At 39.3% G+C, this 13,133-nt stretch overlaps 1 protein-coding gene across 3 annotated transcripts in view; it reads left to right on the top strand.

The window, feature by feature from the left end:
- Window positions 1-10,503, top strand: part of LOC143288503 (spermatogenesis-associated serine-rich protein 2-like) — a 58,125-nt gene extending 47,622 nt beyond the window's left edge. For all 3 annotated transcript variants that reach the window (XM_076597089.1, XM_076597097.1, XM_076597081.1), the window contains one exon: window positions 2,030-10,503. In XM_076597089.1, coding sequence (XP_076453204.1) covers window positions 2,030-2,460 — 431 coding nt within the window. In that variant the 3' untranslated portion in view covers window positions 2,461-10,503. The remainder of the gene's footprint in view (window positions 1-2,029) is intronic.
- The last annotated feature ends 2,630 nt before the right edge of the window (window positions 10,504-13,133 follow it).

Below are 13,133 nucleotides of genomic sequence, written 5' to 3'. Positions count from 1 at the left end.
GGAAGATGCTTAGATATTTCAGAACCTGTTTTATATTTAAATTTGCACAAAAAATGGTTTCCTGTCCTGCCAAAATTAGTTACATGTGTGTGATATGCCTGTTTGTTTGTGCATGTGATTGTTAGTTGTAGACATCAATTTTCTGTTTTTCTGTTTTAGATTATATTAGATTGGGTGAAAAAAATGGTGGGGGAGAGTATTAAGGAGTAGACATGTGTGCGTGTGTGTGTGTGTGTATGTTTGCGTGTGTGTGTATGTGTGTGTGCGTGAGTACATGTATGCATACTTGATAGTGCATACTTTTGTATGTGAGGGTTGTGTGAGTGTATTCGTATGAAAAGAAAGGAGTGGTGGTGGTGGTGGTGGTGGGTTTCTATAACAGTTAAAACTATGGAACATGAACAAAATTGTGGCAAAAAAATCAAACATAAAACGACTAAAACAAATGTCTTGTAGTAGTGAACAGAAACTATCAGCAATATGGGATAGTATCTGAAAGTGTGGATGTGTGTGTGCTGGCATACACCTGTGTGTGTGCATTTGATATGTGTGTGTGTGTGTGTGTGTGTGTGTGTTTGAAAATGATGGTGTGTGTGTGTGTGTGTTTGAAAATGATGATTACTTGTGATTCCTATTGTGGACCTGATATGCACTGGTCAGTCTGACACCTGTTTTGGCACCATGTATCTTAGAATACCTGTTTCAGACCGTTTTTGTGTCTGAACGTTTCATGATGCATTCGGCCAAAATGTTCACATGAATATTGCCACCATCTTGGGGATGCATTTTATCTTGTTTTTTGTGTTTGAAAAACTTCACTGATAGTTTGAAGTAGAAGAAAGAATATTTTACACTTCAAACAGAATTTTGCATGATCACATTTTGGAAATGGCTTGGTTTAGAAGTTGAAACATTGGAAAAGGAGGAGAGTGATTCTGTTTTGTTTTGGGGGCGGGGGGGTTGTGTGTGTGTCTTTAAAAAAAAAATTCCATCTTTTAAAAAGTATTTCATTTAAGTATTTACTTTGAATTATTATTCATGTTTCCTAACAAGTGTTTTTTTAAAAAAATTTTGAAATATTTTTTTCTTCAGTTTTCTCCCCTCTCCACTTGGTGCCCGTGAAGATGTGTAGGTGGGTTTACTCTTATGCACACGGGGTAGCTTCCCACTTTTGGGGAGCTGCTGCTTGCCTGTGTTCAAGGCTTTCTCTGCGGTTGGCAACAAGAAGAGGTCATCACAGACCTGGTGAGTTTCTAAAAGAGGACGAAATGGCAGTCGCATGGCTTTTGGTGGGAATCACTCATCAGCCACTGTCTTCTGTTGTGGAGGACCAAGAGAGATACATTCATCATCTCTTTGGGGTTACTTATGAGTCTTGCTTTGTCTTTTTTTTCAGGGGGGATGGCATTTTTTTTAATTGAGTAATTCATGATTTATTTATTCATTTATCAATATTTTTGTCATTAAAAAAAGAATTATTTTCATTATCATGATCATAATCATCATCATCGTTATCACCAATGTAGAGACTGAATGCCTCAAAGAGTTTCTTGTAAATTTTGTTTTGTCTGTCTTTTTGAAACTTCTTATTGCTTCTTTTTTCTTTTATTTCATGTATTGTTATGATTTTTGATAGCATTCTTCTTCTTGTTGATTTTTTAATATAAAAAAATCGATACAAAGGTTCTTTCAGATCAAGCCATTTCCTTTCACAGCACCAAACCACTTTCATTCCTTGGTTTGAGCTGGCTGATAAGACTGTAAGATGGAGTAGATTGCTTATGAGAATTTGAACAGATTTTGTAGGAGATTAATTCATTTATTGTCAAGATTCTTGTTTGTTTGTTATATGTACTGCTGTCTGTTGTGTGTGTGTGTGTGTGTGATGGGAAAGAAGTGGTGGAGTACATCATAATGCACAGGGTCCATGTCCATATGGACGTGCATATATTGAAGCCCAGGGTCTGCGCCAACACTGAAAAAAGAGGACTGACGGAAACAATGTGTGTCTGATTTTTTTTTCTGCCAGAGGACAGCCAGCAGACAAAGAGTGCTCGTCGCAGGAACCGAAACCGTGAGCGTCGTGAGCAGCACAAGACAGAGGAGGAGTCAATGGTGACAACATCCAGCCCATCAGGAGGGTCAAACTCCCGGGCAGCCACCCCTTCCTCCACCCACGCCTCAGCCGGCAGTGCCAGTCCCTCCCCTCAGCGGGGCCAGCGCTCCTCCCCTCAGCGCGGTGGGGTGTACCGGGGCCGGGGTCGGGGTGGTGGTGGTGGTCCTAGCCGGGGAGGCTACAGAGGGGAACATTACCAGGGCAGAGGTAGCCCCCGCAGCAGACCCTATTCCGCTGGTCGAGGGGGTGGAGGGCGCGGCAGTGGTGCTGGTGGGGGGGACTACCACAACCGGCAGTATGGTGGTGGGAGCCGAACCGTGGTGGTCAACGGCGGCTCTAGTTGACGACCATGGGTTGCCAACTGTGTTGTCACTCGGGTCTCAAGGTTACGGAGCAAATGAGCTTGGCTGTGTCCTCTGGTGGTTTGTTAGTTGTTTTTTTTTTGGTTTTTGTTTTTTTAGTTTTTTTTAATTTTATTTTTTTTAAATGTCTGTTGATGGGCAATATGGCTTGGTGAAAACTGAAGTTTAGGGTCTGTTCATGGCTGCCCTGCTGGTGCTGGGTCTATGTTGTTTTTTTTTATCTGGGAAGGGTGAGTGGGTGGGTGGGGGAAGCAGTGATGAAGGAGGGAAGTGAAGAGAGGAGATGGAGGTGGGGTTGGCAGAATATGTAGTGCAGAAGACAGGATCCCAAGGCTGTGAAGAGACTTGTAGAGTGTCTTAACCTTCTTGTCTACGGGTCATACTCTTCAGTGTGTCTCTGGTCATGATGTTTTTCTCTCCCAGCATCTGCTCTGACACTTTGCAGGGAAGCCTTTTTTGAAGTGTGTATACTTCTGTGTGTTTTCTTTTTCTTCTTCTGCTGCTGCTGCTTCTTCTTTCATTTTTGTTTTCCTGTGGTGTCATGTTGATGAGGTATTGGGGACAGTGACATATCAGCAGTGTGACAGTGATGAAGAGGCAGCCGTCTGACAGGGCACTGGACGATGATGTGTGTTGTGATGGTGAGGAGAGGGACGTGTGTACAGGACATTAACTGGGAGCAAGGACACCACCTGTCAGGTGCTTGCATGAGTGTGTAACAATAATAATGTGATACGAGCCAGACTGTTCAAGTTTGTGCAGTGTTGTGCATCGAGGCTGTATGTTGTTGCATTGGAATGTTGTCTATGCCCCAAGCTAAAGAAACAACCCCAAAGAAAAAAAAGCAAAGCTCCCCGCCCCAACCAAATATTGGTCAGTTGATGTATGTATGTGTTGAAAATGTCCTAGGAATGTGCTAATGAATCTTTGCTAAAATATATAATTATGTATTAACAGAGTATTTTGACAAGAGGAGTCCCTCCTATATTTTTCATTATGGCCCTCCTCCCCCTTACCCCCTACATGACTGTGCATGCTGAGACAGTGTACTTAATGAATTATCTTTTTCTGTTTGCCAACGAATGCTATGCAAGCAAAAGCATATTGGAGAAGGTGTCAAAACATAAAATGAAAAAAGTGTATATATGCTAAACCTTGGTGTTGAGTATTCTGTATTAGCGGCTCATTTGCATTAATATGTCCGATTAGTGTACTTGTCACCTGGGTTTTGAGGTACAGAAAGGCAACAGTTGGTGACACAGTATATTACGATAATATGTGACTTCATGAGCAACGATTCATGTCTGATGATTTTCATTGTATGCATTATGGCATTGATTTTTAATTGTAAAAAAAGAGGAAAACGGATTTCAAAAGCCGCTTATCAAACCGCTTAGTGACAGCACTGGTTTTTCATATTGACTCAGTCCTTCCTCAGTGTATATTGGCTCTTGCACTGGGCCCCAGAAGAAAGGGAGGGAGAAATTTTTATCGGCTTCACATTGCGTATAGTAAGTCGTTTGTGATGTATCTGACCTGTTTTGTCAAATGTAGTTTGTCATTCAGTTTTAGAATCTGACATTGTTCTTTTAGCTTCCATATTGTGTCATTTATTTTATTAAAAAATGAACAAAAAAGGACCTGCTCTTTTGGGTTCTGTTATGCCAGTGCTTCAGTCTGGTTCTTCAGGTTGTTTCTTCATTCGTTTTAGTGAGTTGTATGTCTTGGTACTTTGTGGTCTGTCATATTGGCATTTTGGTGGGGGCAGACAGGGGAATCCAGGTAAGGATGGGGTAGGTTCTTTGACAGAATCAAATGGCAGAGACACCTGGTTTGGCAAGTAGTTGTGTGGTTCACTGGTGAATGTACAGCATGTGATGATGTACAAGGGCATATCATGAGTGAATGAATAATGAACTGTAAGAAACAATAGGACTAATGTACATAGGCATATCATGAGGGAAAGAAATGACAAACTTCATGTAGGAAAACAGTAGGACTGATGAACTTGGGCATATCATGAATGAAAGAAATGATGGACTTTATGTAGGAAAACAGTAGGACTAAATGTACATAGGCATATCATGAGTGAAAGAAATTAACATCATGTAGGAAAACGATAGGACTAATGTGCAAGGGCATATCACGAGTGAAAGAAATTATGAATTTCATGTAAGAAAATAATGGACTAATGTACAGTGACATGAGTTAGGGACTGATGAACTTCGTACAGGAGAACAATTTGGTGTATCATGCTATTCATGGGTGAGTTAATAAGGAATTTGGTATTGGAAAACAAGAGAAGGGGTGATGTAATGGTAAAATGGGCATATCATGAGTGTAAAGGCAAAATGGGCATATCATGAGTGAACAACGAACATATTACTAGAAAACAATATAGATAGGTAGTGACAACAAAGTATGTCATTGACATTTTTGGAACACAAACATGATCAGAATGTAGGGGCAGATAAAAAAAAAAAAAAAACACAACTTGCCACTATTTGGTCTTTAAGGAAAACTTAAAAATACATGCTTATTTACACAAGACCTGTGCATATGTACACTCTTTAAGCATGCACACATACACATTAGCACATTGTAAACATGATTTGTGGCTATGAAAAAAAGTGTGTGTGTGTTGCTTTTATTTTCTGAGTGCCTGAGAGCAGAAGAGCTGAACATGTGAGAGGTACTTGGTCAGGTAAATGTTAAGATGATTTTTATATGACAAGTACAGTTGGCCTTGTCCTATTTAGAGTTAAGTATGTTTGAAAGCATGCAGCAAGAACCAGCCTACTTTCATGCCAACCATTCGTGTTGCACACAATGCTGATATCTTGATACTGCACCCATTGTTTTCTTTTGGGCTATGGGGAATGCCCCCCTGACTGTTGTAGGTGAAAGACAGAGTTGTGCCCAGTCAGCTATACTATGTTAGGAACAGCTTTCTTTCATGTCTTCATATGTGTTGGGTGAAGATGTGTGCAGTAAGGTGCATGCTTTAAACTTTTTTTCAAACCTGAAGCTTTAAAAGGCTTGATAGGAACCCCCCCAAAACTTTTTCAGTATCGTATAAACTGGAATAAGGTGAAAAAAAGTGGGTTGGAGTGGACTATTGTGAATGGTGGTGGGGGGTGGGTAGGTGGGGTAAAAACAACATAACACCATTGGCGTTTTTTTTGTTTTTTTTGTATTGTTGACCCACACTACATGCTGATATATGAATTTGGTTTATGGTGGTAGAAACGAGTCATTTTATTTCTTGGTGATGCTCAACATGGACAGATGAATGCAAAGTGGATGACTGAACTGTGACTCAGAGATTGAGTATACTGCTCATAATGACTAACCAAAGAATTAGGGTTGTTAAAAGAAATATGTTTTACTTTCCAAAGATTTATGTGTGTGGCATGCATGAGCATACCAGATACCAGAGAAGAAAACTCAATTATTTTCAAAGATGAGGATACATGTGTGTCTGTTCAAACATACCACACAAATGATAATTACAAAGGTATGTGCAAAGATGCATCAAAGGACATGTTCACACAAACTAGACCAGGCATGCACCCTCATGCACGCTTGTACTGTTAAGTACTCTGTTTGCAAGCAGTTGCATACGTTGGCAAAAAAACCCCCCAAAAACCCACCACTTGATAGAGGACATGTACACATGCATATATATATGCTTCATATACTTAGCCTGCACACAGTTGCATATGGATGCAAAAGATGAGCATGTTTGGAGGATGTATGGAAGGATCCAGAGAATTTGCAGAACAGATATAGTTTCTAGCACACTCATACGAAATTCACTGGCAAAACTAGCTGACCTAGTTAGACGTGAAATTCACCCTTTATGGTGTAGATACAGACTCACTGAACTTCAGTTTCTCTGGTTAATTCTTTGAATATACCTTGATATGTATCACTTCTCTTTCCCAAGCAACAGGGTGTTTAGATAAGTAAGTTTTTCTAAAAAAAAAAAAAAAAAAAAAAAAAATCAGTTAATATAGAATCTTCCAGTCTGTTTTAAGGCAATGATGCATATAGCCTTTTTGAAGATCAAAGCACCCACTTTAGTGTCAGAATGTATTTTATTTCAGAGAGGAAAACAGCTATTTTTTCACGATCACAGGTGCTTTCTAGTTTCTACGTTCATTTTGGAAACAGTGAGAAATAAACACACTCCTTTGACACTTTTGCCTTTTGTTGTTTTCAGGGTTAAGTTCTTAATGTTAACTTTAATAAAAATGTCCTGTTTTGATCAGGATGTCAAGTGACATACTACCTCTAGTCAGGAAAAGGGTTGAGCTGTAACGGAATGTCTGGAGTGTCATGTGCAGTGTGTCGTAGGCATTGTTAAATTGGACATGGACCAAAATTGTGTTTTGATCAGTTGTGTTTTGAGATTGCACTATCACAGTCATTGATTAGAATGCACCATAAGGATAGAATAAGATGAATGCAGAGTCACTTGTATCAGAATCCCTTATCTGATATTTTTGGATGAATGTCAACACTTAATCTTCTGACATTTTAGCATTTTACATATGTTTTCCCACATTTTTGATCATCTGCAGGAAGGCCTTTGTCGTTGGCTGAGCTATAAACAAATGAAAGAAACTCCGTCTTTATCAGTTGGATCTATCATGAGAGCTCTTTCTTGAAGTCATGTTTTTTTGTTGTTTTTTAACCAAAGATAACACAACATGATAAAAAAATGACAGATTTTCATTTTGATGCAGAGATTTATTCATTCAGTTTTAGTGGTTAGCATTTTTTCCCCCCTCCTGATCCAGCCTGCTTCACAGACTATCAGATTTTGACTAGAACAAACTACATTTTCAAGTTCTTGGTAGAGCAGTTTACCAAGCTGGTGTATTTGCACTGTTTGCAGGACTGAAAGTACCAGCTTCTGTTGATTTGTTGGCACAGCATTGCTCAGTATGCTCAGAAATAGCTTGACAAGTGCTGTTATTTATGAAAAGATGTGATCCAGAAATTACCAAGGCACTAATCTGCAAATAATATTTGATAGAGAAAAGTTCTGTTTACCACAATATGGGAAAACATTGTGAGTTGGTTCACCATGGGATGATATCAGAAATGAATGGCATTGTGAAACATATCAACGTGTTAATGTATGTAAACTTATTCTGTGTGCTGTGCCATGTGAACAATTTTTAGAATATTTACAACCTCTAACAGATGAACCCCCTCCAACCCCCACCCCCCAAAAAAACAACAAGAAAAAACCAGATCTTTTCTTTTTTTTTAATTCCAGATAATTTACTAGACACAGTTTTGGTAGCTTGGATTTAATTTTGCAGAATGCATTATTAAATGGAAGCGGTGACAGGAACAGTGTCAACACATCACACAGTGGAAACAGTTCCTCTTAACTGCTGTATGATATGCAGCCACTGAATGCCTGGAGTCATTCTGCACAAGGTTACAGATGTTTTGATGTTGGGACTCGTACCTTTGAAAGCTGTGACATATGTGTATATATATCCCCCCCCCCCCCCCCCCCCATGTTCCAAGTCCGTGTTTTGACATTCATTATCATTGTTTTAATTTACCTCACCCTCTTTTTTTTTCGTTCTTTTTTTCTGTCTTATTATTTAGGAATAATTTCTGCCTGTGATGCATCAAAAGTTTTTGGTCAGTTATTCATAGTATAAGGATTAAGACTGGACATAAACAGTGACATAAAATAAGGCATATCATTCTTATCAGATGAATACAGTCTGGTTAGTATTCACAAGCAGTATTAGCATTATGCCTAAGGTCTCTAACCATTGAAAAGAATTCCTGAACAATGTGATTTGTGGCTTCTGAGAAAGAGCTGCTGATTCATTCTCTCTGTTGTAGCCTTGGATAAAAGGGGAGAATCTGTATGGTGGCAGATTTTCTCTGCTTCCTTTTGCAATCTTGTTTTAAGTGCAGAACATTGTGTTGGTTTGGAAGTGGTGTACAGTGTTGTGGTATTGTAGTGGGAAGCATGAGAAACAGATAGGTTTGTGGGAGGAGATGGTAGTTATTGTTCTTATCCCTTAATTTTCTCCATTTTGTTTCTTCTCAGTTTTTAAAAATGCGTTTCAAACTGAAGTGCACTTATTTATGGAGGTTGTTGTGGCTGGCTTTTTAATTCTGATTGTGAATAGAAAGGTTTATTTGGCCTGCCCTCTTGTTTTTAATACTGTTAATGTATGTTCTCACAATGACATCGACAAAGTTCTCTGATACAGGCAGAAACTGATGGTTTCACATTTGCACTGTCCTAAGTCGAACCTTGACAGACAGCCAAATAGATGTGTTCTTGTGCAGGTAGGGGATTGTTGTGGGACGCCAGTGACTTGGTCATGTCTTTGTGAGTGGACTGCACAAGGTGTGAACATTTTATTCTGATGCACAGAAGAGCAGTGATGAGAACTGGTGCACTTGTGGTTGAGGAGTGTGTCTGTTCAAGGCCTGCACACTGTTGTGCTGGGGAATAGGGGATAGCGGTTCAAGGGTATTATTTCAGAAATGTTCTGTGATGTGTGTACATTAGTCCTTTGTGCCAAGACATGACACAACTTGCTGTGACATTATTACTATGCTATGATGGAGAATTGGCGTTGGATGTGTAGCATTACCTGCGACCAGTGTTCATGGGTACTTTTTGTTTCTCTTGTTTGTCCACACTTTGTTTAGTTGATTTGGTGTATTGTCAGCATTTTCAGAGTTTTTGAGCGCAGTAGATATTATACATTTTAGAATGGCAGTAGAAGAGCGGTTTCTTTTATTTAAGAACAAGAACAAAAGATTTTTTAAAAGAAACTGAATGTAGGCCGTACATCTTAAGATTGGACTTCTCAAAGTTGGGAAGCACAGATGTCAGTCTTGCTTACTACATACAACTGAAGGTATTGTAAAAGAAGTGATATTGTGGTGGTATTGTGCACCATATACTTAGCAGTATTCTACTTATTTGATTAAATTCAACTTGCTTTTTTGCTCTCTCTCTCTCTCTTTTCCCCAGCCTTCATCCTCACACCCCTCCCCTTGCTGCCTCTTGTTCATGTTCAAGTATTTGAAGCAACACCCATGCATACACACTTCTCTTTGTCACATAAAAAACCAGCCTTTACATTTACGATTGTCACACACACACACACACTCTCTCTCTCTCTCTCTCTCTCTCTCTCTCTCCCCCTCTCTCTTTCTCTCTCATACACACAGAGCACAGATGGGCAGAGTAATGTGAAATTTATTTGCTGCATTTCTCTCCATTCTCACCCCTTGTTAATTTGGAGTTTGTTTTTAATAACACAAAGTATTTGCCATGAGACAATCGAAAGTGAGAAGACACAATGTAATAAACGAAATAAGTTGTGATTTTTAAAGAAAATGTAACTTTTCTGAGAATTACTTATTTACATGGATATCTTTACACCTTTAGAATTGCGTCTGTATAAATTCTATTATACATTACTATATTGGATATAAAGATATAATGACAAGATTGATATTCACAGTTATTTAGAATTATATACACAATCAGATTCTTGCACAGGATACATTGAAAACACTCTAAAAAAGTGCAGTGTGGACAGTAGATTTAGTTCACTCTGTTATGGCATGCTGCTAGAATGGTGTCACACGGGTGTTTTGGGCACCTTTAAGGTTGTTGTGATGTATGTTTGCACATTGTGGCCCCCATATGTCATGTCAGAAATAGCTCTCTTAGAATTAAAGAGTTTATAATTAAAGATTCACACTTAAACAGCTTGTGCGTTACTGCAAAGACGGTACACTGAGACTGAGAAATGTGTGTAGTGCGTGAGCCAGTTTGAGACTGACCACATGACTGGACAGACAGTGTCAGTGAAAGACAAATTACTGGTAGTAGCATTTACTGTTGTATTTACATTATCATGTGTGATGGGATGCCATCATCATTTTGGACGTCTCATATTTTTGTGTCTCTAGTTGGTTTGGGGAATCCTTGTATTAAACGTGTTGGAAAATGTAGTTGGAAGGTCTGTGTGTTCAGTATGGAAGAGCTGACTGGTGTTTTCATTTGATGTTGTGCAGATAGTGTGAATGTACAATGTGTTAGTGAGGGTGTGTACATGTGAACATTCAGTCAGTGTATATTTACACTTCCCTGTACCCTTGCATTCATGTTTAATCATATACATAGTCATGACTGAACACAGCTGCGCATATGCACAGGCAAATGGATGCATGCATGCATGCACATTAACATACCCATGTACAGGTGTACAAATATATGCACGATCTTCCAAAAATATCCCACATGCATGTATGCACGCTTGTGTGGATGTTTTCTCCTCTTCTCTCCAACAATGTCACACACACAGGCACACATACACTCACTCATACACACTTGCATTCATGTGTATATGCAAACACACACACATAATTATCAAATGTACACTGTAAATTATCAGTGATTCTCTACTGATGACATTTTAGAACAAGCAACAAAACAGTAAATGATAGTAATGATAACAATGATAATAATTTATATATTATATAATGCCTTTTCATGTCAAACATGTTCACTTGTGGTGTACAATATAAAACAGACATATAAAATACACATTTAACACGAATTAAAAACTTCCTCGCATAAAACCCTGCCCAGACATCCAACCAAATAGTCAAACACTATGTTTACACAGACACACACACACAATCATAACAAACTACATAACACACAAAAAACCCCACATTACATAAATGGTGAACATATATCACAATACTTAACTGCAATAGCACAATACTTAAAACCATACCACAGTATTTAAAAGCAACTGCAATACTGAAAACCAGTCACTTGTAATTGTATCACCCTAACTATGTTCATCTCGAAATGAAGATTTAAAATCTGCCACACCCCTTCCTCTCAACACAAAGGGTCAACAAAATACACAGAAAACAGAAACAAGCAGTCACATGCATCAAGAGAGGTGAAATTCAAAAAGGCGTATCTTTGGTTCTTTTTGAAAGTTGAAAAACATTTTTTCTAAAGGACAGAGGGAGTTCCAGACAGTGGGGCCAAAGACCGAAAAAAATATGAAAGGTCTTAAGGGATTACCAAGGAACTATCAGCAGAGAGGTGTCAAGAGAGTGCAGCATCCCAGGACAGTAAAGATGGAAAAGATTTATATTCCAAGTTGGCATATTGTTGTGATAAAGACACTGAAAGTAGAACATCCCAGGACAGTAAACAATTACATGGAAACGATTTATATTCCAAGTTGGCATATTGTTGTGATACTGGCACTGAAAGTAAAGACAAGCAATTTTGTGTTGGATTCTTGCCTTCATGGGAAGCTAGTGAAATGTTCTGAGCAATGATGTTGCAATCTCATCCCTGGATGCACGAGTCAGACTGCATGAATCTGAATGCGTTGAAGTTTATTTAGTTTCTAATTAGGGACACCGGCTAGGAGAATGCTACAGTAGTCTAATCTAGACAGTACGAAAGAAACAGAGAGTTTGTTAGCGGCAGCAGCATAAAGGGAAAGGAACGAATTTTGTCTTCGTTAGACAGTACAGAGTGTGGCACAATGTTTGACATGTGCATCCATGGAGGGTGCTCGATCTAAGTAGATGCCAAGGTTACTAACAGACTGGGACAACGGTATGTCACAGCCAGAGACGGACATTACTGTAGATATAACCTTGTTAATCTGATTTGGTGCCAACAGAAATTAGATGTTGGCACAACATTGCTTCAGGCCTCCAGGGAGACCTTCAGAACAATTGCCATGTAGGTATACATCCTAGCATTCAGCACCCTTCATGAAATATCGATAAATAATTATATTTACCAATGTCCAGTTTTAAGGTATCCCATTAATGGACTTGCTTTAATTCTGCATGATGATTACTCTGTTTTCGTGACTGATATGTTTTGTGGTTTACTTGCCATGACGGCCACAGCACAGTCCACCACGAGGAGCGCGGCCGGCAGAATGGCCAGGAACTGCTCGATGGCTGTTTGTCTAATCGGATCATTTCCTTCAGTCCTTTTAGTCCTTCATTCATTCCTTTATTTATTCCTTCTTTTCTTTTTTCCCCGTTCATTACTCCCCGTTCATAACCAGGATTGTGTAACCAGACATCACTTTGCACTGGCTTTCAAATTTTATCCATGTCTTCCAGACCCGAGAGATACAGGCACCTTATGGGCTGGTCAGGGACTATAGAGCAACACTCCCAAAGACTAATCCGTATGAAGTAATCAAAGAATAAAAGGAAAGAAAGGAAGAAAGAAAGGACAGAACCCCCCCCCCCCCCCCCCCCCAAACAAAAAAAAACCCAACAACAACAAAAAAACAAAACAAAAAACCATAAAAGCACACAACCAAACAACAACACAAAACAAACAAAGCAAAAACAAACAAAGTAGAATGAAGAAGAAAAAACAAACAAACAAGATAATTAAAACCGGGATCAGTTCGAAGCGCCACGTGCATGGAAGGAGAAGCTGGTGACATTCGTGAAGACAGACGTGGTGCCGATGACGAAGGCCAGGAAGTCAGTGAGCGAGGTGATGCTAATGCCGATGCAGCTCCATCAGCTCTACCCAGGGTGGCTCCTTCCTGACAAGGCACCGATATAAATCC

Source organism: Babylonia areolata, chromosome 1 (assembly GCF_041734735.1).
Source record: "Babylonia areolata isolate BAREFJ2019XMU chromosome 1, ASM4173473v1, whole genome shotgun sequence".
In the NCBI taxonomy this organism is placed as follows: domain Eukaryota; kingdom Metazoa; phylum Mollusca; class Gastropoda; order Neogastropoda; family Buccinidae; genus Babylonia; species Babylonia areolata.
This window is presented reverse-complemented; position numbering and strand designations above follow the sequence as displayed.